The following is a 25,027-nucleotide window of genomic DNA, read 5'->3' on the forward strand; positions in this document are numbered from 1 at the left end:
AGTTCCTTTTAGAGCGAGGGCATATTATGGTAATGTGTGCTATCTGAGACCCAAAAAACTTTTGGGTCTTTAGTCACTGTTTTTTTTTTAGATTGATGAATGCCTGGCAGCTTCCCAAACAATAAAGTTTTGCAAAACTCATCAGAAAACAAAACAAGAATTACCAAATGGCTGGCGACCTACCCCAAACCTGTTGGCTTTGCCAGTGCTTGTTAGCAGTTGGATACGGGGAGGAGGGTGTACAAGTTGAGGTTTGTGGGAGGTGGAAGTTGAGGTGGAAGGGAATGTGTCTTGAGTTGGAAGAGCCTGTATTTGAGGGCCAAACTGAAAGTGCTTGGGTATGAGTCAGATCTAAGGTTAGAAAAGAGAGCGCTTCAGTGGCAGGCACTAGGAGAGAAAATAAAAATGAGATGGCACAAATGAGTTTGGAGGACTTTAGAAGATGTTGGTTTTGTAATTAGAAGAGGCAAGCGGGTGCTGAGTGAAGGATGGCTTGTGCAACGTAGGAGAGAAAAGCCATGTATAGATGTAAACACCAGAAGACAGAGACCTACAATGAGAGGTGTGCGTTCCAATGCTTTGAAAACACCATCAGAGATCTATTGTTTAGATGTCAAATTTGGATATTTAAAACTTTTATATTCATGTGTTTTCACATCTCAAAGTGGATGGAACAGCTTGTGACGGGATATTCTGCAGTATGAGTGAGGGAGTGTATGTGAGCCTTCAGATAAAACACTGAACTAAATTGCCGTTTTATCAAATATCACAATGTATTGTAATCTATATCGATTATATTAATACCCTAATTGCCAATAAATTAAAAATCCACTTCTTCGTAAATAACTATAGAATGATAACAGCTGAGCTCACCTTTGACAGTAGCTGTAATGTAGTTGGGGCCCCAAAATCCAGATTGTACTTTCACAAACAATTGATATCGCAAACGGTCGGACAATGAGATATTATTGATGTAGACCACTGCTTTGAATTTTTTATGTGGCGGAGTTGCAGGGATCTCCACCCATATTCTCGGATCATAGGTATAATTCTGTTGCGTCTTCTTGTTGACAACAGTAACATCTGATACATTTGTGTAGATCCTCACAGCCTCTATCTCACTGGTAGAATGACACCAAATTTCTGCTCTTCCGTTGCACTGTGTGCTAATTTCAGGGTTGCAGGAGATAGCCGATGCTGCTGAGAGACAAGAAGAGTCTGATTAACGCTGGCTCGGAAGTATTGCATTATATTTTATTGTACCATTTATATGGCGCTCCATACCTCTTTATTCCATTGCGGCGCTGAAGCACTTTATCGGACTAGTAGTAGACTGTCCCATGGATGAGTGCGTGGTAGTAAAAGTGTTGTACTTCTTGTGAACATATGTGGGGAACGATTTGGCTCTAAACTTCTTTGGGGTGCAGAGCCTTGCAGTGTGATGGAGGAATAAATGTGCTGAGTGTGCTTCTTCGGTCTTGGTGCCCCGTTTTTTTTGCCTTCTGTGCCACTGTTTTCCTCTCTCCTTGTGCCCCGTTTTTTGCCTTCTGCGCCACTGTTTTCTCCCTCTTAGTGCCCCATTTTTTTGACTTCTGTGCCACTGTTTTACCCCTCCATGTGCCCCGTTTTTTGCCTTCTGTGCCACTGTTTTCCCCCTCCTTGTGCCCCGTTTTTTGCCTTCTGTGCCACTGTTTTCCCCCTCCTTGTGCCCTGTTTTTGCCTTCTGTGCCACTGTTTTCTCCCTCCTAGTGCCCCGTTTTTTGCCTTCTGTCTGTTTTTCCCCTCCTTGTGCCCCGCTTTTTGCCTTCTGTGCCACTGTTTACCCCCTCTTTGTGCCCTGTTTTTTTGCTTTCTGTGCCACTGTTTGCCCCCTTTTGTGCCCCGTTTCTTGCCTTCTCTGACACTGTTTTTCCCCTCCTTGTGCCCCGTTTCCGTGCCTTCTGTGCCACTGTTTTCCCCCTTCTTGTGCCCCGTTTTTTGCCTTCTGTGCCACTGTTTTCCCCCTCCAGTGCCCCGTTTTGTGCCTTCTGTGCCACTGTTTTCACCCTCATTGTGCCCCATTTTTGTCTTCTGTGCCACTGTTTTGCCCCTCTTTGTGCCCCGTGTTTTGCCTTCTGTGCCACTGTTTTCCCCCTCTTGGTGCCCCGTTTTTTGCCTTCTGTGCCACTGTTTTCCCCGTCCTTGTGCCCCGTTTTTTGCCTTCTGTGCCACTGTTTTCTCCCTCCTTGTGCCCCGTTTTTTGCCTTCTGTGCCACTGTTTGCCCCCTCCTTGTGCCCCGTATTTAGCCTCCTGTGCCACTGTTTGCCCCCTCTTTGTGCTCCTTTTTTTTGCCTTCTGTGCCACTTTTTTCACCCTCCCTGTACCCCATTTTTGTCTTCTGTGCCACTGTTTTGCCCCTCTTTGTGCCCCGTTTCTTGCCTTCTCTGACACTGTTTTTCCCCTCCTTGTGCCCCGTTTCTGTGCCTTCTGTGCCACTGTTTTCCCCCTCCTTGTGCCCCGTTTTTTGCCTTCTGTGCCACTGTTTTCCCCCTCCAGTGCCCCGTTTTGTGCCTTCTGTGCCACTGTTTTCACCCTCATTGTGCCCCATTTTTGTCTTCTGTGCCACTGTTTTGCCCCTCTTTGTGCCCCGTGTTTTGCCTTCTGTGCCACTGTTTTCCCCCTCTTGGTGCCCCGTTTTTTGCCTTCTGTGCCACTGTTTTCCCCGTCCTTGTGCCCCGCTTTTTGCCTTCTGTGCCACTGTTTTCTCCCTCCTTGTGCCCCGTTTTTTGCCTTCTGTGCCACTGATTTTACCCTCCTTGTGCCCCGTTTTTGCCTTCGGTGCCACTGTTTTCTCCCTCCTTGTGCCCCGTTTTTTGCCTTCTGTGCCACTTTTGCCCCCTCCTTGTGCCCCGTATTTAGTCTTCTGTGCCACTGTTTGCCCCCTCTTTGTGCCCTGTTTTTTTGCCTTCTGTGCCACTGTTTTCACCCTCCCTGTGCCCCGTTTTTTGCCTTCTGTGCCACTGTTTTCACCATCTTTGTGCCCCTTTTTTTGCCTTCTGTGACACTGTTTCCCCCCTCCTTGTGCCCTGTTTTTTGCCTTCTGTGCCACTGTTTGCACCCTCCTTGTGCCCCGTTTGTGCCTTTTGTGCCACTGTTTTCCCCCTCTTTTTGCCCAGTGTTTTGCCTTCTGTGCCACTGTTTTCCCCCTCCTTGTGCCCCGTATTTTGCTTTCCGTGTCACTGTTTGCCCCCTCTTCGTACCCCATTTTTTTGCCTTCTGTGCCACTGTTTTCACCCTCCCTGTGCCCCGTTTTTTGCCTTCTGTGCCACTGTTTTCCCCCTCTTTGTGCCCCATTTTTTTGCCTTCTGTGCCACTGTTTCCCCCTCTTGTGCCCTGTTTTTTGCCTTCTGTGCCACTGTTTTCCCCCTTTGCGCCTCATTTTTTTGCCTTCTGTGCCACTGTTTTCCCCCTCCTTGTGCCCCGTTTTTTGCCTTCTGTGCCACTGTTTTCCCCCTCCTTGTGCCCCGTTTTTTGTCTTCTGCGCCACTGTTTGACCCCTCCTTGTGCCCCGTATTTAGCCTTCTTTGCCACTGTTTGCCCCCTCTTTGTGCCCTGTTTTTTTGCCTTCTGTGCCACTGTTTTCACCCTCCCTGTGCCCCGTTTCTGCCTTCTGTGCCACTGTTTTCCCCCTCTTTGTGCCCAGTGTTTTGCCTTCTGTGCCACTGTTTTCCCCCTCCTTGTGCCCCATCTTTTGCCTTCTATGCCACTGTTTGCCCCCTCCTTGTGCCCTGTATTTTGCCTTCTGTGCCACCATTTTCCCCCTCCTTGAGCCCTGTGTTTTTGCCTTCAGTGCCACTGTTTGCCCCTTCCTTGTGCCCCGTATTTTGCTTTCCGTGTCACTGTTTGCCCCCTCTTTGTACCCCGTTTTTTTGCCTTCTGTGCCACTGTTTTCACCCTCCCTGTGCCCCGTTTTTTGCCTTCTGTGCCACTGTTTTCCCCCTCTTTGTGCCTCGTGTTTTGCATTTTGTGCCACTGTTTTCCCCTCCTTGTGCCCCGTTTTTTGCCTTCTGTGCCACTGTTTTACCCAACCTTGAGCCCCGTTTTTTTACCTTCTGTGCCACTGTTTTCCCCCTCTTTGTGCCCCATTTTTTGCATTCTGAGCCACTGTTTGCCCCCTCTTGTGCCCCTTTTTTTGCCTTCTGTGCCACCGTTTTCCCCCTCGTTGTGCCCCTGTTTTTTAGCCTTCTGTGCCACTGTTTTCCCCCTCCTAGTGCCCCGTTTTTTGCCATCTGTGCCACTGTTTTCCCCCTCCTTGTGCCCCATTTTTTGCATTCTGAGCCACTGTTTGCCCCCTCTTGTGCCCCTTTTTTTGCCTTCTGTGCCACCGTTTTCCCCCTCGTTGTGCCCCTGTTTTTTAGCCTTCTGTGCCACTGTTTTCCCCCTCCTAGTGCCCCGTTTTTTGCCATCTGTGCCACTGTTTTCCCCCTCCTTGTGCTCCGTTTTTTGCCTTCTGTGCCACTGTTTCCACCCTCCTTGTGCCCAGTGTTTTGCCTTCTGTGCCACTGTTTTCTCCCTCCTTGTGGCCCATCTTTTGCCTTCTATGCCACTGTTTGCCCCCTCCTTGTGCCCTGTATTTTGCCTTCTGTGCCACTGTTTTCCCCCTCCTTGTGCCCTGTTTTTTGCCTTCTGTGCCACTGTTTGCCCCTTCCTTGTGCCCCGTATTTTTCTTTCCGTGTCACTGTTTGCCCCCTCTTTGTACCCTGTTTTTTTGCCTTCTGTGCCACTGTTTTCACCCTCCCTGTGCCCCGTTTTTGCCTTCTGTGCCACTGTTTTCCCCCTCTTTGTGACTCGTGTTTTGCCTTTTGTGCCACTGTTTTCCCCTCCTTGTGCCCCGTTTTTTGCCTTCTGTGCCACTGTTTTACCCCTCCTTGAGCCCCGTTTTTTGCCTTCTGTGCCACTGGTTTCCCCCTCTTTGTGCCCCATTTTTTGCATTCTGTGCCACTGTTTGCCCCCTCTTGTGCCCCGTTTTTTGCCTTCTGTGCCACCGTTTTCCCCCTCGTTGTGCCCCTGTGTTTTTGCCATCTGTGCCACTGTTTTCCCCCTCCTTGTGCTCCGTTTTTTGCCTTCTGTGCCACTGTTTTCACCCTCCTTGTGCCCTGTATTCGCCTTCTGTGCCAGTTTTCCCCCTCTTTGTGCCCCGTGATTTGCCTTCTGTGCCACTGTTTTCCCCCTTCTTGTGCCCCGTTTTTTGCCTCGTGTGCCACTGTTTTCCCCGTCTTTGTGCCCCATTTTTTGCCTTCTGTGCCACTGTTTCCCCTTCTTGTGCCCTGTTTTTTGCCTTCTGTGCCACTGTTTTCCCCCTTTGTGCCTCATTTTTTTGCCTTCTGTGCCACTGTTTTCCCCCTCCTTGTGCCCCGTTTTTTGCCTTCTGTGCCACTGTTTTCCCCCTCTTTGTGCCCCATTTTTTGCATTCTGTGCCACCGTTTTCCCCCTCGTTGTGCCCCTGTTTTTTTGCCTTCTGTGCCACTGTTTTCCCCCTCCTAGTGCCCCGTTTTGTGCCATCTGTGCCACTGTTTTCCCCCTCATTGTGCTCCATTTTTTGCCTTCTGAGCCACTGTTTTCACCCTCCTTGTGCCCCGTTTTCGCCTTCTTGACCCCATCTTCTCAGCAAGCACCAATGTCTTCTTCCACCGCACCACCGAACTCCACTGGACCAACCACCGCTGCATCCACTTTACCTTCCGGAAAACCACCACACACCACCGCACCCAGCAGATGCCTCACAGCAGCTGGGGCAAAATAACCGAGGACCAGCTAACTGACGCCCTTGCCCAGAACACACCCGGAGACCAAACTGACCCAGACTCCGCAGCCCGCATCCTCAGACAATGGATCAACGACTGCGCCAACACCCTCGCCCCACTCAAGAAACCCCCGAACACCCACACCAGCAATAGAGCCAGCTGGTTCACGGAAGACCTCCAGGCCTCTAAGCAAACCTGCCGAAAACTAGAAAAAAACTGGACACGCGAAAGAACACCAGAAAGCTACACAGCCCACAGGAACGCCACCCGCCGACACCACCAACTCATCAGATCTGCCAAAAGGTCTGCCTTCAAAGACCGCCTAGACAACAACGCACACAACTGCAAAGAGCTCTTCAGCATCGTGAAGGAACTCTCCAACCCCAACTCCAACACCAACGACACCCCACCGTCACAAGACATGTGCGACTCGCTGGCCACCTTCTTCCATCGTAAGATCACAGACAGCCACAACACATTTGACGCTGTCACCACCCCGGCATCAGCCCACACCCCCTCTCCCACAACCACCACCCGCACCAACCATCTGCGCGCCTGGACCAATATCAACAACAACGACACCATCAAGATCATGAACACTGTCCACTCCAGTTCCCCGGAAGACCGCTGCCCACATCACATCTACAACAAAGCCAGCAGCACCACAGCACCCCACCTCCGGAAAACCATCAACATTTCCTCAGAGACAGCGACCTTCCCGGAGAGCTGGAAGCACGCAGAGATCAACGCCTTACTAAAGAAACCCAAGGCGGACCCCAAGGACCTCAAGAACTTCCGACCCATCTCCCTGCTCCCCTTCCCGGCAAAGGTCATCGAAAAGGCCATCAACAAACAACTGACCAGCTTCCTCGAAAAGAACAGTATCCTGGACCCATCCCAGTCAGGGTTCCCTAGCAACCACAGCACCGAAAATGCCCTCATCGCCGCCACCGACGACATCAGGAACATGCACGACAACGGAGAAACTGCGGCCCTCATCCTCCTGGACCTGTCAGCCGCTTTCGACACAGTCTGCCACCGTACACTAAGAACACGCCTCCATGACGCCAGAATCCAAGAGAAGGCCCTGGACCACCTCCTTCCTCTCTGGGAGAACCCAGAGTGTCTGCCTCCCCCTTCCACTCCGAAGCCACCGAGATCATCTGCGGCGTACCCCAAGGCTCATCTCTCAGCCCAACGTTGTTCAACATCTACATGGCACCACTTGTCCACGTCGCCCGACAGCAAGACCTAAACATCATCTCCTATGCCGACGACACCCAGCTGATCCTCTTGCTCACCAAGGACCCCAACACCGCCAAAACCAACCTCCACGAAGGAATGACGGTCATCGCCGACTGGATGAGGAAAAGCTGACTGAAGCTGAACTCTGACAAGATGGAGGTCCTCATCCTCGGCTCCACCCCCTCGGCCTGGGAGGACTCCTGCTGGCCGATTGCACTAGGTGCACCCCCAACACCCACCAAACCACACACGAAACCTAGGGGTCATCCTCAACTCCACACTCTCCATGAGAAAGCAGCTCAACGCCGTCTCCTCCTCCTGCTTCGGTACCCTCCCCATGCTTCACAAGATCTTCAAGTTGATCCCCACCGAAACTAGAAGGATGGTCACCCAGGCCCTTGTCAGCAGCAGACTGGACTACGGGAACGCACTCTACGCAGGAACCCCGGCCAAACTCCTGAAACGACTCCCAACGCATCCAGAACGCCTCCGCACACCGGATCCTTGACATCCCCCACCGCAGCCACATCACACCCCACCTGAAAGACCTGCACTGGCTCCCCATCAACAAGAGGATAACCTTCAAGCTCCTCACCAACGCACACAAGGCAATCCACGACACCGGACCAGCTTACCTCAACAGACGACTCCACCTCTACACCCCCGCCCGCCAGCTCCGCTCTGCAGACCACACCCTCGCCACCGTCCCCTGCATCCGAAGAGTGACCGCCGGCGGTAGATCATTCTCCCACCTCGCCGCCAAGACGTGGAACACCCTCCCCATCTGCCTATGGCAGACCGAAGACCTTCTAACCTTCAGGAGACTCCTTAAGACCTGGCTCTTTGAACAGCAGCAGCACCCCCCCCTAGCGCCTTGAGACCCTCACGGGTATGTAGTGCGCTTCACAAATGCTCTGATTGATTTATTGATTGATTGAGTTAGAGGCTAATGATAAACACAGTTTGCTAATGGTTATGATTTACTCTGAAGGTCCTGTGCTATGTTTGCATTTTGATAGAACTTTTATCTCGGTGATTTTGACATGTTTCAGGTCTCGCCTGTAAACAACTTTAGCTTTCAGGAGACTTTTCCTTGCCTGGGACCAAAAGGGTTTTCAAGGCAGACCGAGACAGAAAAACACCTGAGTGAAGGATGTTGGAGAGGCCACCCTATTTCTGACCAGCTCTCCAGCACCATATCTATTAGCATTTGGTCAGCAGAGAATGATTTCCTGATGACAGCGCCAATGACAGAAAACCATCATCCTCTGCACTTTATTGAGGCAGGAGATGTGAGAGGTTGAAGTTCTTGATAACACAGTTTGTGGTGGCTGTCCTGATTAGGTGCATCTTTTAATTGGACTTCTGATGTTGCTCCTTTTCCTGTCCTGGAGCAACAGGCTTTGGAATATTCTTATATGATAGTGTAGATAATGCACACATGCATGTTTTTCCTAAAATAAAATATAATTTCAGCAATTAAATCACGTAAACTTCCATTGTAATTCAATATACTGCAGAAGAAACTATTCTCTGTGTTTACTTCATCAGACAATGGCAATGCCTCAATGCTCATAAGACTTATTTGCTGCATAATTCCAGCAAAACTATGCTTATCCATGTTACCTCCTTTCTACACAATCACTTCCACCAACTTAGACTGGCTCCTTGGTCTTAAGATCGACCAACATCACTTTTCAAAATCTCAGCGTATGCTCCCAACAGGATTCTTTACCTATATGCTGTTGGCTATCACATGAGCATGAATGACACACAGCTCCCATGGTCGGACTGTACTATAGGGCAATCATGTAGTGCCTGACGGGCTGGTCTGACAGATCAGAGTGTGTGGACCGGTTTTTTAACAGATTTTAGGCCCGTTTTATGGCCAGGTGCACCGGATTTTACTGTTGATTACTGTTGCCTTCACTAAACTCAAATCCATGCATCCATGCAGTCTCCCATACCATGCAAAATACCCATACAGCATCTCTTTACAAGTTCAAAGTGGCCTGATTTGCAAATGTGGCCAACTTTTTAAACTATCTGGTTCGCTAATGAGGGTTACTTTTATTTTATTGCCTTTATCCTCATAGTTCTGCTCTCTCTAATTATTGCAAGAACTTGTACATAGATCTGCCCAATAAATCAATTGCCATACTCCGAACTGCTCAAAACTATGGTTGTGATTACTTCTATCTATACAAACAAATCACATAAGCTCAAAACGTCCATCAGAAGCTTCCTGTAAAGGTCAGAGCACGCTCTACAAGGCAGGAGCCTGGACATTTGTCCAAGTTATTTGCTCCATACCATCTGGTGAAAAGCCTACATCCACAAGTCAGACACTACTCTGAATCCGCTCATTTAATCTCAGAAAGTTTGGTGGAAGGTCCCTACATACAAAAGGACCATTACATTGAAACTTAGTCCGATTACATCTTAGACAGGAAATTGACCGTGTTAAATTTAGGAAGCTCTAATAAACAGTTTATTTGTCAGGCCTTCGACTAGCTTCCATGCAACTGGCCTCCCGACATTTTGAGACCTGGGCCTGTTGGTTAGTCACCTAAAACCAGCCACCCAAGTGTTAGATCTGTCATCTTTAAGGTGGTCTTCTCCAAAACATTTTGCCTGCTTACCCTCTTTTTTCGGATTCTTGTTGCTTGGCTTCGGACTCAGTACATTTTACCACAGCTGAGTACTGCTACAGTGCATGTGCTTCTCCCCTAAACATGGTAACATTACTGTATACACAAGTGGCACAATTAGTTTACTTGAAAGTCCCTTGTAAAGTGGTATGACATACACAAAGGGCCTGTAAATGTTATGCTACTAGTTGGCCTGCAGCACTGTTTGTGCCACAACAAAAGTAGCCTTTCCAACCTTCTCAGGACTGCTATTGCAGGGTCTGTGTCTGCAGTTTACTGCTACTCCGACTTGGACTTGGCATTTAAAACCCTTGGCCAATACTTAAACTCCCCTTTCATTACACATAAGTCACCCCTTAAGTAGGTGCAAGGTACCCCATAGGGCAGGGTGCCGTGCAAGTAAATGGTAGGTCAAGTACTGGTAAAATGTACCTGTCTTAGTAGAGACAAACAACCAAATTCGTTTTTTACTACTGCGACGCCTACTCCTCTCATAGGTTAGCATTGGGAATTCCTAAATACACCTTTAAGCTGTAATTCCTAATTAGAAAGGAGTAGCTGCATCATGTTTTATATCTTTGGAATGGTAATGCTAAATCCCCTTTACTGGTAAAGCTGGATTTAACATTTCTGTTTTAGAAATGCCACTTTTAGAAAGTGGACTTTTATCTGCTATTATCATTGCTCTGTGTGCCTCAAGCCTGTATCCAATACATGTCTGGGGTGGGTTACAGCTACACTTTGTGCATTTCATCTAGACAGCCATAAACATAGAAAGGGAAGGTGTGACAGAGAACTCAACTGCATTCATCTGCATTATGATAGCTCTTCCTGGACAGGAAGGGGGGAGCTGACAGAACTGAATAGGCAGTGTCCTGTTTCCCACACAAAGGGCTAAGTATGCCCTACTGATTGTCTGGAGAAAGGGCTGTGACAAAAGGGGCACCTTTGCTCTTCAAAGACCTGAAGTCACCCCCATTTCAAAGGCACAAGTGGGTAGAAGTACTAGGCCCCTGACACTACCAAGACAGGAAAGACTGATGTGATATAAGGATTTCCACTCTGGTTGACTGCTGCTCTGAAATATCTAATTTTCTGCTTTGCTGTGCTGGCCCCCTGCCAGCTGATCTTTGCCCTGCTGAGGACAAGGACTGGACCGATCTCACTTGAACTGAGAGTGACTTCAAGGGCTTGCTGCCTTGTCGCCTGTTCTGAAGTCTCAGGGCCATCAAAGACTTCCTTTAACTTTGCAACAGCACCTGGACTCTTCCATCTATGAGCCCCGCCCTGCCAAGTGGTGCCAATCCAGTCCTGGGCCCTTGAAAGGTAACTTCCGGTGTACAGAACTAAAATCTATGCAGTGATGCCTTTGCGCCGATCAGAACAAACACATTGCCACTCGGCGCTAACGCGTGAGCTGATCGATGGCACAGCTTCACCTGACTGCCTGGCTCCACGATGACTGACAACGCGGGCTGCCCCTGTCTAATTGCCTGTATTGTAAAGATGAATGCATGCCAGAGGGAGAGGGTAAAGATCTGAAGAGCAAGAGCCTGGCTGTGGGGAACTATTTATCCTAATATTGCATGTCTGATGACGCGGAAACCTCAAATTGTACCAGAACCAATTGTGGGATTGACTTCAACGTTAGACGACCTTGGTAGCGAGAGCTGGATGTATGGTGCCACCCCCTAGTCTGCTCAGGCGAGTGTGAATGGATTGAGGGAGTAAAACCCAAGTTTGATTTGTTGTGCTTCTTTTTAGACTCACCTGAAGATTTCGACCACAACAAAGATCAACCTCTTGAGCTATTTTGATGTCTGGGACTGAACTTGAGACCTGGACTGTAACTTGGAATGGTTATGACGAGAAGTCTTTTTGTGCTTGGCGATGTAGAGCTTTGATTCACGATCCTTGATGGCCTTCGAGTACATCGATGAGCAGTCCCTGCAGGCTTTGGTGTTGTTACTCAACCCCACCACAAGCATACCTGATAGGGATCTGTCACAGATTTCTGCTTGAGACAGTCCCAACAGGGCTTATATTGCTAACCTGAATCCCCAGCTAGAAGTATCGATTAGAAATCACTTTAATATGATCAGTTGATTGCCGCCAGTTGGGGATACTGAAGCTTCCAATCCAACCTCTATGTAAATATTTGAATCCATGGGTATAATTCACACCCCATCAGCCTCTGTTTTGAAGGAGCCACTACTTACCCGCGGGTCCTCACTCAGCAGTCCATCATGGCCAACGGGACAGAACCCCACTTTCATTAAACTATGACAGCAGACATTGACAGTAGACTGGAATGCCACTATCATTTTGAGGATAATGGCGGGTAGTCTTACAGATGAGCAGCAATTCTCTGGCCTGGATCGGTGTGGCCCACCAGTTTGTTTTGGAGAGGGAGTTATTCAATCTTTGCAACTCCCTGACGAGTGCAGGGTTAGACTGGAAGTTCTCACAGGTGCCAATGAGAGCCTGGATCACATGAAGTAGATTCAGATATGTCCATATATGATAATGAACTTGCCTTTTTTCATTAAACTTGTCCTGTGCTAAAATCCTGCACACAGTCAGGAGAAATGGAACAAGTGTTATCATTGAGAGAGAGATAGACGGTGAGGAAATGTGATATTTTAATAACGTAGTTGATTCCACTAGTGGCCTTTGAACACTGAATCACCTGTAGGCATTTCCAGTTTTGCTGCAGATAAGGGTTTCACAGCACACATGATTAGACTAAAGAAGAGCCAAGGATTCAAACCTGGGTCTCTGAGTTCTGCAGCTCCGCCTCAGGACATCAATGGAAACTCAAACCTCCTAAGGTTTCACTATTATCACCCCCAAGTCGCACCATCAACTTCTGATATAGCGACTAAGGATCGTTTGCAAATTTATTATACAACAGCTACCAACAGTGACTGCTATTTTTCAGTTCGTTTTTGAGTGCCCTGCTATTTACATTCTGTAGAACAGTTGTAGAGTGACACATTTTCTATGATTTGGAAAGAGGTCTGAATATTTTAGCAGCACTTTTTTAGTTACATTAAGTTTGATACCATGCTTACCTCATCAATAATGATAATAATAATTTATTATTTCTGCCTCGAGATAGAGTACTTCCTTATTCGATGGAGAAAATGTATTACCTCACACTAAGAAAGATGTAATAGTAAAGAATATTTTTCAAAATGTCAGTGGTTTAGATTTTCACAACTGGCTCCTGGGTCACTCTTCTTGCTTGAAGGTAGGTGAAGCGCTTATTTATCTGCTGGACATGATCTACTTTGTATACCTTCTCCTTTCTTGCACTTGCTGCCAAAAATTATTTGGACATTAAACTGCCTTTGCTCAAAAGAATAAGATTTTCTAAAATAGGGTACTTAACTTAATTATATTGCGTTTACATTCAGACTGATCGTTGTGCGTTTTTTTTTTTTTTTTTAAAAGTGGCAATGTTGTTATTATTGTGTAACATCGTGTCACCAAGCAAGGCTAGTAAGCGGGCACAACTTAGCTGAATATAAAGTTAGCCCTGTTGTATGAACCACATACACATACACACATGCACACACACTCCCCTCCCCCACCCTCCCCTCAAGAGAAAAACATCTTAATTTGGAGGGCAGCATCCTTCGCCTCCTTGCACTTAACAGCGAGACCGCCCTAGAAACTATTTGCGTTGGAACCCTCCTATATGAGTACATTTTCTCTGCCCCCGCTGCACCAAAGTCTCTTATCAGCATCGCCCAGCACAGTGTGGCCTACGCCTAAAAACTCTGATGTTCACCCAAACATCACCCTCTCTCCCTGGCCTGTAGCATTCTGTCTACTGCTATTTACCACCTGCAGAAAGCAGTAAAGGTCCGTTATTGGGCATTAGGAGTGACATGCGAAAAAGGGTCCCCTATTCCCAGGTCCACATGTTAATCCGCAATACGGGGTTAAAAACTTGTAATGCCCACTATTTTAGTTGGGGATACCTGCCAGAATCTGAAATTCTGCCCCCGCTCCCCCTGTATACCTGGACCAAATAATGGGCAGCTCTTAATGAGGCCCAGTTATTATTATACTTTTCAAGACCTTGCACAGAAAAACAGATTTAAAAATTATAAAAATTGACTTACCAAGAAAAGAGTTCTCGAGGTTAAACAGGAAAATTGCCCAAAGTGCTTGGCTGTGCAGAAAAGTCATCCTCTAAAAGAACAAAAAAAGAAAACAAACAGGAAATATGCTTCAGTTTAAAATTTTTATGAGGCTAAATTTGCAAACTACATAGGATAAAAAACAAGAAATATAAAGTATCGGTTGCGAATCTTTTATGAAGATACATTTTCAGTGTCCTTTCAGGCATCTTATGTAGCACAGCAATCACTGCATCCTATGACACAAAAAGTCAGCAAATTTTTCATCATCAGAATGAGTTCAGGCCCAGTTCTCGATGGAAATCATTCTCTTTTATCCACCTTGACAATGAAAAACAAGTTTTGTTTGCTTTAATGTGATGATAACTCCAGGAACTTGAAATACATTCATAGTGTGTGCTATTAAGTACTACATAAATGATCAGAAGTAACAAACCAAGGTAACCAGACTGCTGCCAGGCAAGGTTGTACTATTGCATAGCACCTAAGATTAACCAGTGTACAGGGTGAGTGGGCTTTTTGGGTAAAAAAGCAACTTCTTCACTGTTTCCAAGGGAAAATATGTGGCCATTTCAACTTCCACCTTTGAAGAAACAGCTTCTGGTGGACTATAGCAGGGATGAAACACCCCTAAACGTCAATCATGTTAGTCCCTAAAGCAGTAAATACCAGTGTTCACTGGGGCACCTATGGGAGGGTAGTTGATCCTCTGTGAGAGTCCTTCCTAGCAGCGGCAGCCGGCAGTGGGAGTACCTGCAGGGCGGTGACGTGGGTAGGGGGAGGGGGAGGGGCAGGGTGGGGGGTAGTAATGTATGGATTACAGACTTTTACAGGTAAGTACACTTTTAAATAAATAAAACTAATTTCGTTGCACGCACTGCATCGCATTTGAGGATGCAGTGCACTTTACGAAATTTGTTTTATTCATTTAAATGTTTACTTACTTGGGAAGCTCCGTAATCCATACATTACTACCCCCACCCTGCCCTGCAGGTACTCCCACTGCCGGCCGCGGCTGCTTCCTAGTAAAACAGGGCCTCCGATCATTTGGAAAGGGTGTTTTGGGTCACTGAGTTCAGACCCTTTACTGCAGTACTAAGTTAGTTAGGAAACACCAATAATGTATCTGTCTGCTAGATTCTTGGGGGCAAATTTACAACAAACTATGCATTTCTGCACTATAGCAGATATGCGTCAGTTTACTTGCGTCACTCAAAAAACACCTTGCTCCACCATGGATGCATCGCATTTACAATGTGGCGCACCATGGCGCAAGGAAAGACAGATGCGTCACGCTTCTGTTGGCGTAAAGGTAACGCATTGCTGGAGTCATGTCGCAAGCACAACGCAACTCCAGTAATGCTCAGGAATGCCTATTCCTTTTGTGCTGCATCACTCCTTACGCCTGCTTCAGATATAAGGTTTTGATGCAGTGACGTCGTAGAAGTGGTGCAGTTGTAGATTTTGCTGTGTCACTTTTACGAGGCTTTCTTGCATCGGAACGCCCACCCTACATACATTATACCTGACGCAGGTATAATGTGGCACAGGGCTTTACAACGTAAATAGCGTCACGTTGTAAATGTGTTGCAATGTCATGCATTGTTTACGCTGCCACTACATCACAAAAGTGACAAAACGGCAATATTGGGCATTAAGCAAAGCACTCAAATGTTCCAGACATATCTTGTACATCTTGGCTGCTGCTGTACACAGATGATATTATAACTAAAATTTAGAGATGCCGTAATTTGCCCTCTAAACACTTCATGGGAGTCTGAATGCACATGATCTGAAAGGGCAATTCCCCTCGTGCTGGAACCACCAAGATAACGTTTCCGTTATGAAGAGCATGTCAAGCCTCATATTTTCTATTATTTGGGCTATTTCGTACCTGTGTTTACCTAACGATCGAGCATTGACAAGCCCTCCCTGCAGTGTAGTTTCAGCCCGGAGATTGAGCACAGCGATGGGCTGAGTTGCTGAGTTATCTGTCTTCCTGATCGTGAAGGCAAATCCACAACTATGGCATCTGCTATTGTCACTCAGAGCACACAAGCCACATCCCTCAGTCATATGATTAAATGCGCGGAGTTCATCCCTGGAGTAAATTAACCTATTTTTGAGGAAACTGACAGCGTTCCGTGTGCTTGGTGTGGGCCAGGCGCGGACGGGCGCAGACGGGGGAGGGGGCGCCTTTGGCACGCCCGCGGCGAGTCCGCTGCACGCCCGCCACATAGATGGCTATATACCTTCCTTCCGGCGGACGACTAGACCGCGTCCTGCCGGAAGTAGGGATTGTGTGGAGAAGGAAACCGCCCTCCGCGCAAACGGCACAACAGCCACGGCGGACCGGGGTCGGTCCCAACAACAACAGTAAGGCAGCAGGCAATTTTTTATAATAAAGAACAGTAAAATTAAAAGCAATTTTAAAAAACAGGTTCCCAAATTGCGGCGCCAGCAGGGCTACTCACAGTCCTCTGCTCGTCTGCCACATAGTTGGCTATGTACCTTCCTTCCGGCGGACGACTAGGCCGCATCCTGCCAGAAGTAGGGATTGTGTGGAGGAGAAGGAAACTGCCCTCTGCGCAAACGGCACAACAGCCGCGGCGCACCGGGGTCGGTCCCAACAACAACAGTAAGGCAGCAGGCAATTTTGTAAGTAAAGAACAGTAAAATTAAAAGCAATTTTAAAAAACAGGCTCTCAAATTGTGGCGCCAGCAGGGCTACTCAGGCAGGTTGCACTTTGTGACCCTTTGGGAATGGGCAATAAACCAGGGGTGGTGGCCTGGTGGGGACAGCAGACTGCCATGTCTGTGTTTGCTTGTTTTATAAAGCAACTTTCTTTTAAATTGCAGGCTGTTTTCCTTCCCATTAGCGGCTGGCTGTCCAGCTACGTGAAGCAGGTGGTAAATTGTAATTGTTTCACATTAATAGGTTACCGACTCGCAAAATAGGGTTATTACATGTAAAAAGGCCGCCAGTTAAATGCTGCAAATGGACTGATCCTACATTTGTGACTGCTAAAAATGGTAGTACATGTGCCCCCAAATACTTGAGCCCTTTCGTTAATTTAACTTAATTGAACAGTTAGTGTACATGTAAATACAGGATGCACCTACGATTATAGAATAAATCCAAACCTTATTAAGCAAATACCTGGCCTGGGCATAAAATAATGCTCCGCTTACAGAGTTAGCAGAATTTGGCAACTCCACATTCCGTGGTGAACACCGAGTTACCGATAAACTCTGCAACCAAGCAGAATTTATGTTTCTGTTGGCAGGCTCGTCATGTCATTTTGAGCATGCGGAGAGAGCGATGAGACTTGATGGGCCCTCGTGAGCAACCGGGCAACCCGCAGCATCCAAGGGGACTTCATCCCCCAGCCAGTAGTGTGCCAGGAGGCCCGTTTGCAGAGTGGTAGAGAACGGGGGTGGGGCCTCTCACAATGTCTCAGCAATCCCGATGTGGGGGACTTACTTCATGCAAGAATAGGGGTTCTTGGCCTCCAACAACCCTCAGCAGCCAAGGGGACTTCATTCCCCAACCTGGAGTGCGGTAAGAGGTCTCTTTGCATAGTGGTTGAGAAAGGGGGCGGGCCTCCAACAACGACTCAGCAATCCAAATGAGGGGACTTACTTGTCGCAACAGTAGGGGTTCTAGGCCCCCAATAACCCTCAGCAACCAAGGGAACTGCACACCCCTACCAGTAATGCACTAGGATGCCCCTTTGCAGAGTGGTTGAGAATGGGGGCAGGCCTCCAATGACGTCTTAGCAATCCTGCTGATGGGGACTAGCTTGTCGCAACAATTGACAGAGAGAGTCCTCTGATACCTAATTCGGTTCGGGTCTAGTTCGCGCTATATAAAACTCTGCACAAAAAAAAAATTGAGGTTCTTGGCCCTCAACAACCCTCAGCAGCCAAGAGGACTTCATCCCTCAACCAGTAGTGTGCCAGGAGGCCCCTCTGCAGATGGTGGAGGAGTGTGGCTCAATGGTTAGAGCGGCAGACCCTGATGCAGAGATCTAGCCAGGGACCAGGGTTCGATTACCGCCTTGGCAGGGTCTCAGGCTCAATTTCCCGGGACCTGTTAATTCTCGCCTCGGTGCCTATTCTAATCATGGGCCCCACGCTGCAACTCTGGGCAATAACTTGCTTAGCCTCCACACCGGCCCCAACAGCGCTAAGGATGTCTGGCTTCACTCTGGGGGTGCCCAGGAGTGGACACTTCACAGGGAAAGCCAGGAGGGTTTCCACAGCGGTATGAGTATCAGCGCCAGGAAGCCGAATAGGCGACACCGCAAGGTGACCGTCTGGTGACAGTGCGCTCTATAAGTACCATGACATTTACATTTACAAAGGGGGCATGGCCTCCGATGACCTATCAGCAATTCCACTGTGGGGCAGTTACTTGTCACAACAATAGGGGTTCTTGGCTCCCAACGAACCTCAGCAGCCTTCATTCCCCAATCAATAATGCATCAGGAGGTCCCTTTGCAGAGTGGTTGAGAAAGGGAGTGGGGCCTCCAATGAAGGCTCAGCAATCCCCCTGTGGGGACCTACTTGTGGCAACAATAGGCGTTCTTGGCCCCCAAAGACTCTCAGCAGCCTAGGGGACTACATAAGCGGTGGCTGAGCAATACCCTGCCCATTCATGGAAGTCTGAAGAATTTGGCAGAGTATTGCACCAACTCTGCAGAACTCTATGGAGTGAAACTCTGTGCGCTCCACTCAACCTTACAAATACATGAGTTCATAAGCTGAAATTTCAGGTAAAGCAATATTACTCAAAATGCACAAGTGTAAATGGGAATGAGAACTACAAATTTTAACATTATATGAAGGTATTAGAACAATATATATATGTATTTTTCTATAGTGAATACACTCTATCAGTATATTTACTGCTTCATTCTACATTAATAGAAGTAATACACACAAAGTATATGGTGCTAAGTGCACATAAATATTACACGTCTGTGACGTGTAAGGGTGGAGCTAACATTACACTCTTTCAATTCTAAACACTGATCTAACCCTGGTGTTGTCTGTGTTGCAGGTTGGTGTGGTGCACTTGGCCTCTGTGCTGTTGTCCCTCCTTGAGCAGTAGCCTTTGGCTGCTTTCCATTCCCAATTCTGGCACGGAATTGTAGAGAAAAATGAAGGGCAAAGAGAAGAGAAAAGAACAAAGCGAGAGAGAGGGGAATAAGCACGGATAGGAAAAAGTGGAAACATGAGAGAACAGAAATGGAGAAACTGTGAATGAGGGTACACAGCTGAAGGAAGTGGATTAATGAAGAGAAGGTGGTAAGACAAAAGATGACGATTCATGAAGGAATGAAGAAGTGCAGAAGGGAAGAAAGAAACTAAGTGGGAAGGAAGTGCAGAGGAAAGGATGCAAAAATGGTGGAGCAACGGAAGGATTGTGTTCACAACACAATGAATGAATAAATGACATGAGAAGGTACAGGATGGAGAGCTAGGAACAGCAGGGCTAATTGAGAGACAGAGGGAATGCAGAAGAGCATGCATGTACGGCGGCCATTAATGGGAAGTGCAGAGTAGGCCTGTGCCCGTAGTGAGAGTAGGCTTTCAATAATATGATACTTCTAATGTGCCACCCAAATATCTCCAGTGAGTGTACATGGACGGAGTATGATCCATGCACACATGCACACATGCTGGATGATATGAGCTTGAAGCATGCACTAACATGCTGTCGCAATCTGCTCGAAAACACAATGAAGTAACGGCAGTAAAAGTTATCACTATGTTAATATCAGACCACACCACCCATTTTCCCCACTACATACCCTGAGCTTGCTTTGGTGCCAAACAAAATACCCTTTCCAATGAGTTCATGATGTACGGCTGTAACCAGAACACCTGCACTATCGGTTGGTCCATAGAAATAGGTGCACTCTCAACCCTTATCATTTTCAGTCCAACATTCACCATGATTATGAAACTGAATGTTATAAAGATACTAGTCTTCCCATTGCCTTATATATGTGGTATATGTGATGCTTACATCACTGAACATCAGTAATAGAGTGTGAACAAGTCCACCTGTCTGTCTCAGCAATGTCTATGAGCCAATCCCAGCGCTGCTCTAAGAGTCTGTGATGGTGCCCCAATGCCTGCTGGGACAAGGAAGAAGGAAGAAGAACACCGAGAAGCAAAGAAGGAGGCAACCGGCAGCGTCAGGTAAGTGTTCTTTTTAAAAACATTATTATTAAACTCCCCTCCGCACTCCACCTCTTGTGCTCCCCTTTCAACCCACGCCCCCTCCACCCGCCCCATCAGTTTGTATATGTCGCGGCTGCCACTGTACATATAGTGCTGGCTGTATGGAGAAAGGCATGTGCACATCTGAGTTCCATAAGTGGACCCCTTTTATCACCAATGGGTAGAATGTCATGGAAGATATGGTCATCACTGGATGAATCTCAGCACAACATGATAGGGAACTAGCCCACTTATGAAGGCATTGTTTCTCACAAACGGTGTCAGAGCAGAGGCGGTAGCCAATTCTCCAGAGAAACATGTGCTAACTTCTAGCAATACCAAACAACTTTAGAGTTAAAAAACACAATAATATAGAATCCACACACAAATGTATGACAACAAAGTTAAAACGATAAGAAAAAATACATACAATTTGTTAACAATAGATTAGATAATATGATATATGAATGTTTAGTGTTTTAATGGAAAACACACAAGTATATGGCAAAGAGCCAATCAGAGTCAACGTTTGTCATAGACCATGCCCCAGAAAGGATTTCTAGCTAACTACATTGGAGAAGTGTTCAGATAAGACACGTTATTATATTGGGAATATGCTACTTTTCTGGTTCTCAAAATGTTTCAGCTGGGAATGTCAGAATACAGATGTTGGCGAGAGTCCCTGGACGTTAGGTACATTACTGTTGAGCTCCAACTGTAGTTTAGTGGGGGACACTGTTGGATTTCTTAAACACCGAAAAAAAACCACAATTTTTATGGTTTCTTCACCTACCCTGGTTCTGACCCGACATATAGACATAGTCACTTCTTTGTGTCTCATTTTTATACTGCGGGTCAAGGCAGGAGACTGTAGGCAACAATGGTCTAACAGGCTTGCATACACTTCTGCTGCAGTCTGGTGGTAGTAGCCTTAAACGATGGCTGAAACACCACGGAAAAGGACAAACTGACAATCTGTAGCTATCTAGTTTGCACTTTTATTTTCAAAGTTTGGTGTCGTATCCCAGTCCTCCAAGAGTAAGAAAAATTACTTGACACTAGGTTTTTCTTGATGCTGTGAAAGTCATTTCTGGTCTTTCCTAAAGCCATTGGGTTGTCAGGGCAGGCTTCTAGGCACCAGCTCCCTCTCCATCCAGGAATCTGTCAAGAGCCATTGGAGTCCACTCACAACTGACAAACTGGATCTCTTTCACAGAGACAACTGTTATGCTTAGCTTTCATGTAACCTGGAAACTGGATGCTGTTCTCAAATGACAGTATGCATTCACTTTTGGAATCCAGTGTGTGGATTCTGAGATCAGGCACAGACCAGGGGCATTTCTTCTAACTCAACAAATGAGATGTTTCTTCAGTTACCACAGTGTCTTGTCTTCATAAAGGTGGCAACGAGGATGGGATCAGAACCCGGGCGTGAACAGCGCAATGGATAAGCATATCTGTTACAACTATTCAAGGTATTTGAGTGGATTTACAATACATGTAATATTCTCCTTTTGACAAAAGGTGACTTCTGCGAGAGGTTTATTGCATTTTTAGTGTCATATAACCTTTGGTTAGGTTTTCAGTGTAATTGCTATGGTGTCACAAAATGTATCCGCGTCTTCAGTATTTTTCGAAAATCCTGTTCAGCCCTGCAAAGTGTGGGAGGATTGGAAATACACTTTGGATACATATTAGGAGTCCATGGGGGTGGGCGTGTATGTTGTGAAGCAGGAGCTGGCAATATTAAAACACTGTTGAACAGCATACATTTTTTTTTCCACGAGCTCAAGTACAAGGTGAATCCATCAATCAATATGTAGCAGCATTGAGAAGATTAGCTGTCAGTTGCAGGTTCAAGGATCTCAGCGATGAGATTATAAGGGATAAAATGATCAATAGGACATGCAGCACAAAGATTCAAGAAGAATTGCTTGAACTGAGTCACCCCACACTTGACAAAACTATAGAATTAGCAAAATGTATGGAAAATACATCCCAGTATGTGAAAGAATTGGGAGGGGTGGCAACCAAAGGTAATAATGATGCAGGAAATGTTAATCAGGTGGGTGTTGTGAAAAAGTTCATGTGGAAACCCAAAGAAGTAATCATCAAGAGAATAAAGACTCAAGAAGGTGAAAAAGAAAAAAACATGTTTAGGTGTGGCAGCTCAAACACACAACGGAAGTAAGGAATTGTCCAGCTGCTAATATTAAAATGCTTTAACTGTAAGACGCTTGGGCATTTTTCAAATGTCTGAAGAATCGCTGATACCCCTAGGCACAAGAAATCAGTGAATAGGGTAAACAAGAATGGTCAGACACGGGGGCGTGGCTAAGCGCCCAAGACGGATGGACGCATCGGGGTGAGGCTCCGCTTTCACCGGGGACTCTTGGCGGCTCTAGCCTTCCCCCAACGACATGCTGCACCGCAAACGATAGCGGAACACTCCAGGCATCTTACCGGCACCTCGCTGCTCTCCGGCTCCTCGTCCCCGCCTGGCAGCTTTGATTCTGCTTCGGTCGCGGCTCTACCATCGCCGCGACCGCCATCTTGATGCCTCTGCCGGCGCTTACATGAAGAGCGCGCTCATTGCGCATTTTGCCTATAGCAGCGGGCGTACTTCGACAAAATAGCCCAAAATTGCAGGAAATGACGGCGCTTCGCTAAAATATTGAAAGGTGACTTTATTTTTCTTATGGAACTATTTTTTTTCGTTTTTATTCGATTTACAGCTTTCTCCTCAGCTTTGGCGGCCATTTTGCGCTGTCTACTAACTTTATTGATCTGCCATCTCTGATATTCACTTGATATTGCTTAGACTGCGCACATTTCTTTTTCATTTTTTCTTGGCATGTCCTGGATTTTACTCCACCTCCTCCTATAACTGACTTTGTTGCTCTTTCCTCACTCCTGTGGTGTATATTTGCTCTATTCGCTCCTGGGGACCCCTCTTCATTGTCGTCTCCATGGCGGAGGGTCCTGGCAAAACCCCCAAACGCAACTTTGTTAAAAATTCAAGGCTATTTACTGCGTTGGCTCAATTAGAAACCTCTGCAGGCTCCTCTAGTTGCGAATCTTCTCTCAATTTGGACGCCCCCCTCCCACCAGGAGCGAAAATTACTCCTAAGAGGTTGAAACACAATCCTCCGTCTCCCCCAAAGTCACCATCTGCTGTCTCCATGGAGCTTCTCCTTGAGGAAATACGAGCATTACGCCCATTTATGGAGGAGACCAATTCAAAGCTTCAAATTCTAACTGATAACTGGTCGTTAATGGACACCAGAGTCTCTGCTGTGGAAAAGACTGTGTCAACTCTCCAGGAAGCCGCTACCAAGTCGGTGCATATGGATGTGAGGCTCACAACCCTCCAGAAGCAAGTGGAGGACCTTGAAAACAGGAATAGGCGCAAAAATCTCCGTCTTTACGGCCTGAAGGAAGGTTGCGAGGGGAGTGACGCCATCGCCTTCTTCAAGTCCTTCTTGCCCAAGCTCCTGCATCTCCCTGAAGGCACCTCTCTTAACATACAGCGCGCACACAGGCTTGGTAGGGCTCCCTCCAGTATTTCTCCTGAAACAAAGCCAAGAGGCATCATAATGTACTTTCTTGAGTATACAGATCTGCTGAAGGTTCTTTTCGCAGCAAAAGCAATACCTCATTTGAAATGGTCGGATTCCACCTTGTTTATTGCCCAGGATTACGCCAAAGCTACTGCCTCTCGCCGCAAAGCATTTCTTGACATGAGAGCGGAACTGCGATCCATTGGAGCCAAATATGGACTTTTTCACCCTTGTTTATTCAAAGTCACTTATAACAACAAGACTATGACTTTTGAAGATCCTCTCCGACTTCGCAGTTTCCTCAACTCCTGTGGTCCGGCTGATATGGAATTCTCTGGCCCTTCTTCTTCATTTCCACCGTGACTTTGTTGCTAGTATATCCTGATTTTCCTGGAATTTATGATATTCTGTTGCTCTTATAACGTCATGTTCTTTTTTTTTTCTACAGGTTCCTCAGTTACTGTGGGTCCTTATTGGTCCCAGCTCGTTCTGGTTTATTTTTATTCTCCAATTGTTCAGTCCCACGCTTTTCCCTGTTATTTAATCGTTTGCTTGTTCTAATCTCACTGTTTTTCTTTTTCTCACAGATCGTCTCATTGTGTCCCGCCATGTGCCTCCGGTGGGACGTCCCGTGACCCCGTCTGCTTGTCCTCCGTTGGTTGGCCTTTCCTCCCTCCTCACGTCTCCATTACTTCCCTTCTGTTTCCTGTCCTTTGAAAACCCATCCCCCATCATTTCTTGTAAGTACTGCCCCATGTTTTCTTTCTCCATTGTTGACATGACCCCTACATCTCCGCTAGTTCTTGTCTTCATCGTTTCCTTGTTCTTCCTAGTTCTTCAGAGCTCTACTTTCTTTCGACCGCTCTTGCTTTGCTTTTCTCTTCTTTTTTTTTCCTACCTTCTCATTCTCCTTCACTCATCATTTCTATTACTTTCTTGCTCCTTTTTCGGTCATTTCTACATGTCTTCTTTAACTTCTATTCCCTCCTTTCCTTACTGTTTTCTCTCTTCAACTATTTCCTATTGCTCTCCCAACAAGATTCTCTTCTCTTCTCATCGAATTTTTCTATCTCATGCTCTCTCCTTTTAGCACTTCTCTGCCTGTTTTCTTCTGTACACTTTCATACCTCCATTCCTTTTTTCATTTTTTCCCTCTCGAATTTTTTGAGGCTTACCTTCACTTTTGCTCTGCACTATCCCCTTTCATATCTTCTTAATGTCAGTTCGTATTGTTTCTTGGAACGTTAAAGGTTTACATTCGCCCATTAAGAGGCAAAAGATACTTTGTCATTTAGCTAAACTCAATGTTGACATTGCCTTTTTACAGGAAACCCACTTAACTGATAGTGAGGCTGCTAAACTCCGAAGAGGTTGGGTGGGTACGGTTTTTTCCGCCCCTGGT

At 46.7% G+C, this 25,027-nt stretch overlaps 1 protein-coding gene across 3 annotated transcripts in view; it reads right to left on the bottom strand.

Annotated features, from left to right (window-relative positions):
- The window catches only part of LOC144767395 (uncharacterized), a 442,933-nt gene that overhangs the window by 82,266 nt on the left and 335,640 nt on the right, over positions 1-25,027 (bottom strand). For 2 of the 3 annotated variants that reach the window (XM_078650841.1, XM_078650842.1), the window contains 2 exons: positions 13,814-13,883; positions 874-1,200 (listed from right to left, as the gene is read on the bottom strand). In XM_078650841.1, coding sequence (XP_078506967.1) covers positions 874-1,200; positions 13,814-13,880 — 394 coding nt within the window. In that variant the 5' untranslated portion in view covers positions 13,881-13,883. The remainder of the gene's footprint in view (positions 1-873; positions 1,201-13,813; positions 13,884-25,027) is intronic. The other variant, XM_078650843.1, reaches the window with a different exon arrangement.

The sequence above is a fragment of the Lissotriton helveticus genome, chromosome 7 (assembly GCF_964261635.1).
Source record: "Lissotriton helveticus chromosome 7, aLisHel1.1, whole genome shotgun sequence".
Classification (NCBI taxonomy): Eukaryota; Metazoa; Chordata; class Amphibia; order Caudata; family Salamandridae; genus Lissotriton; species Lissotriton helveticus.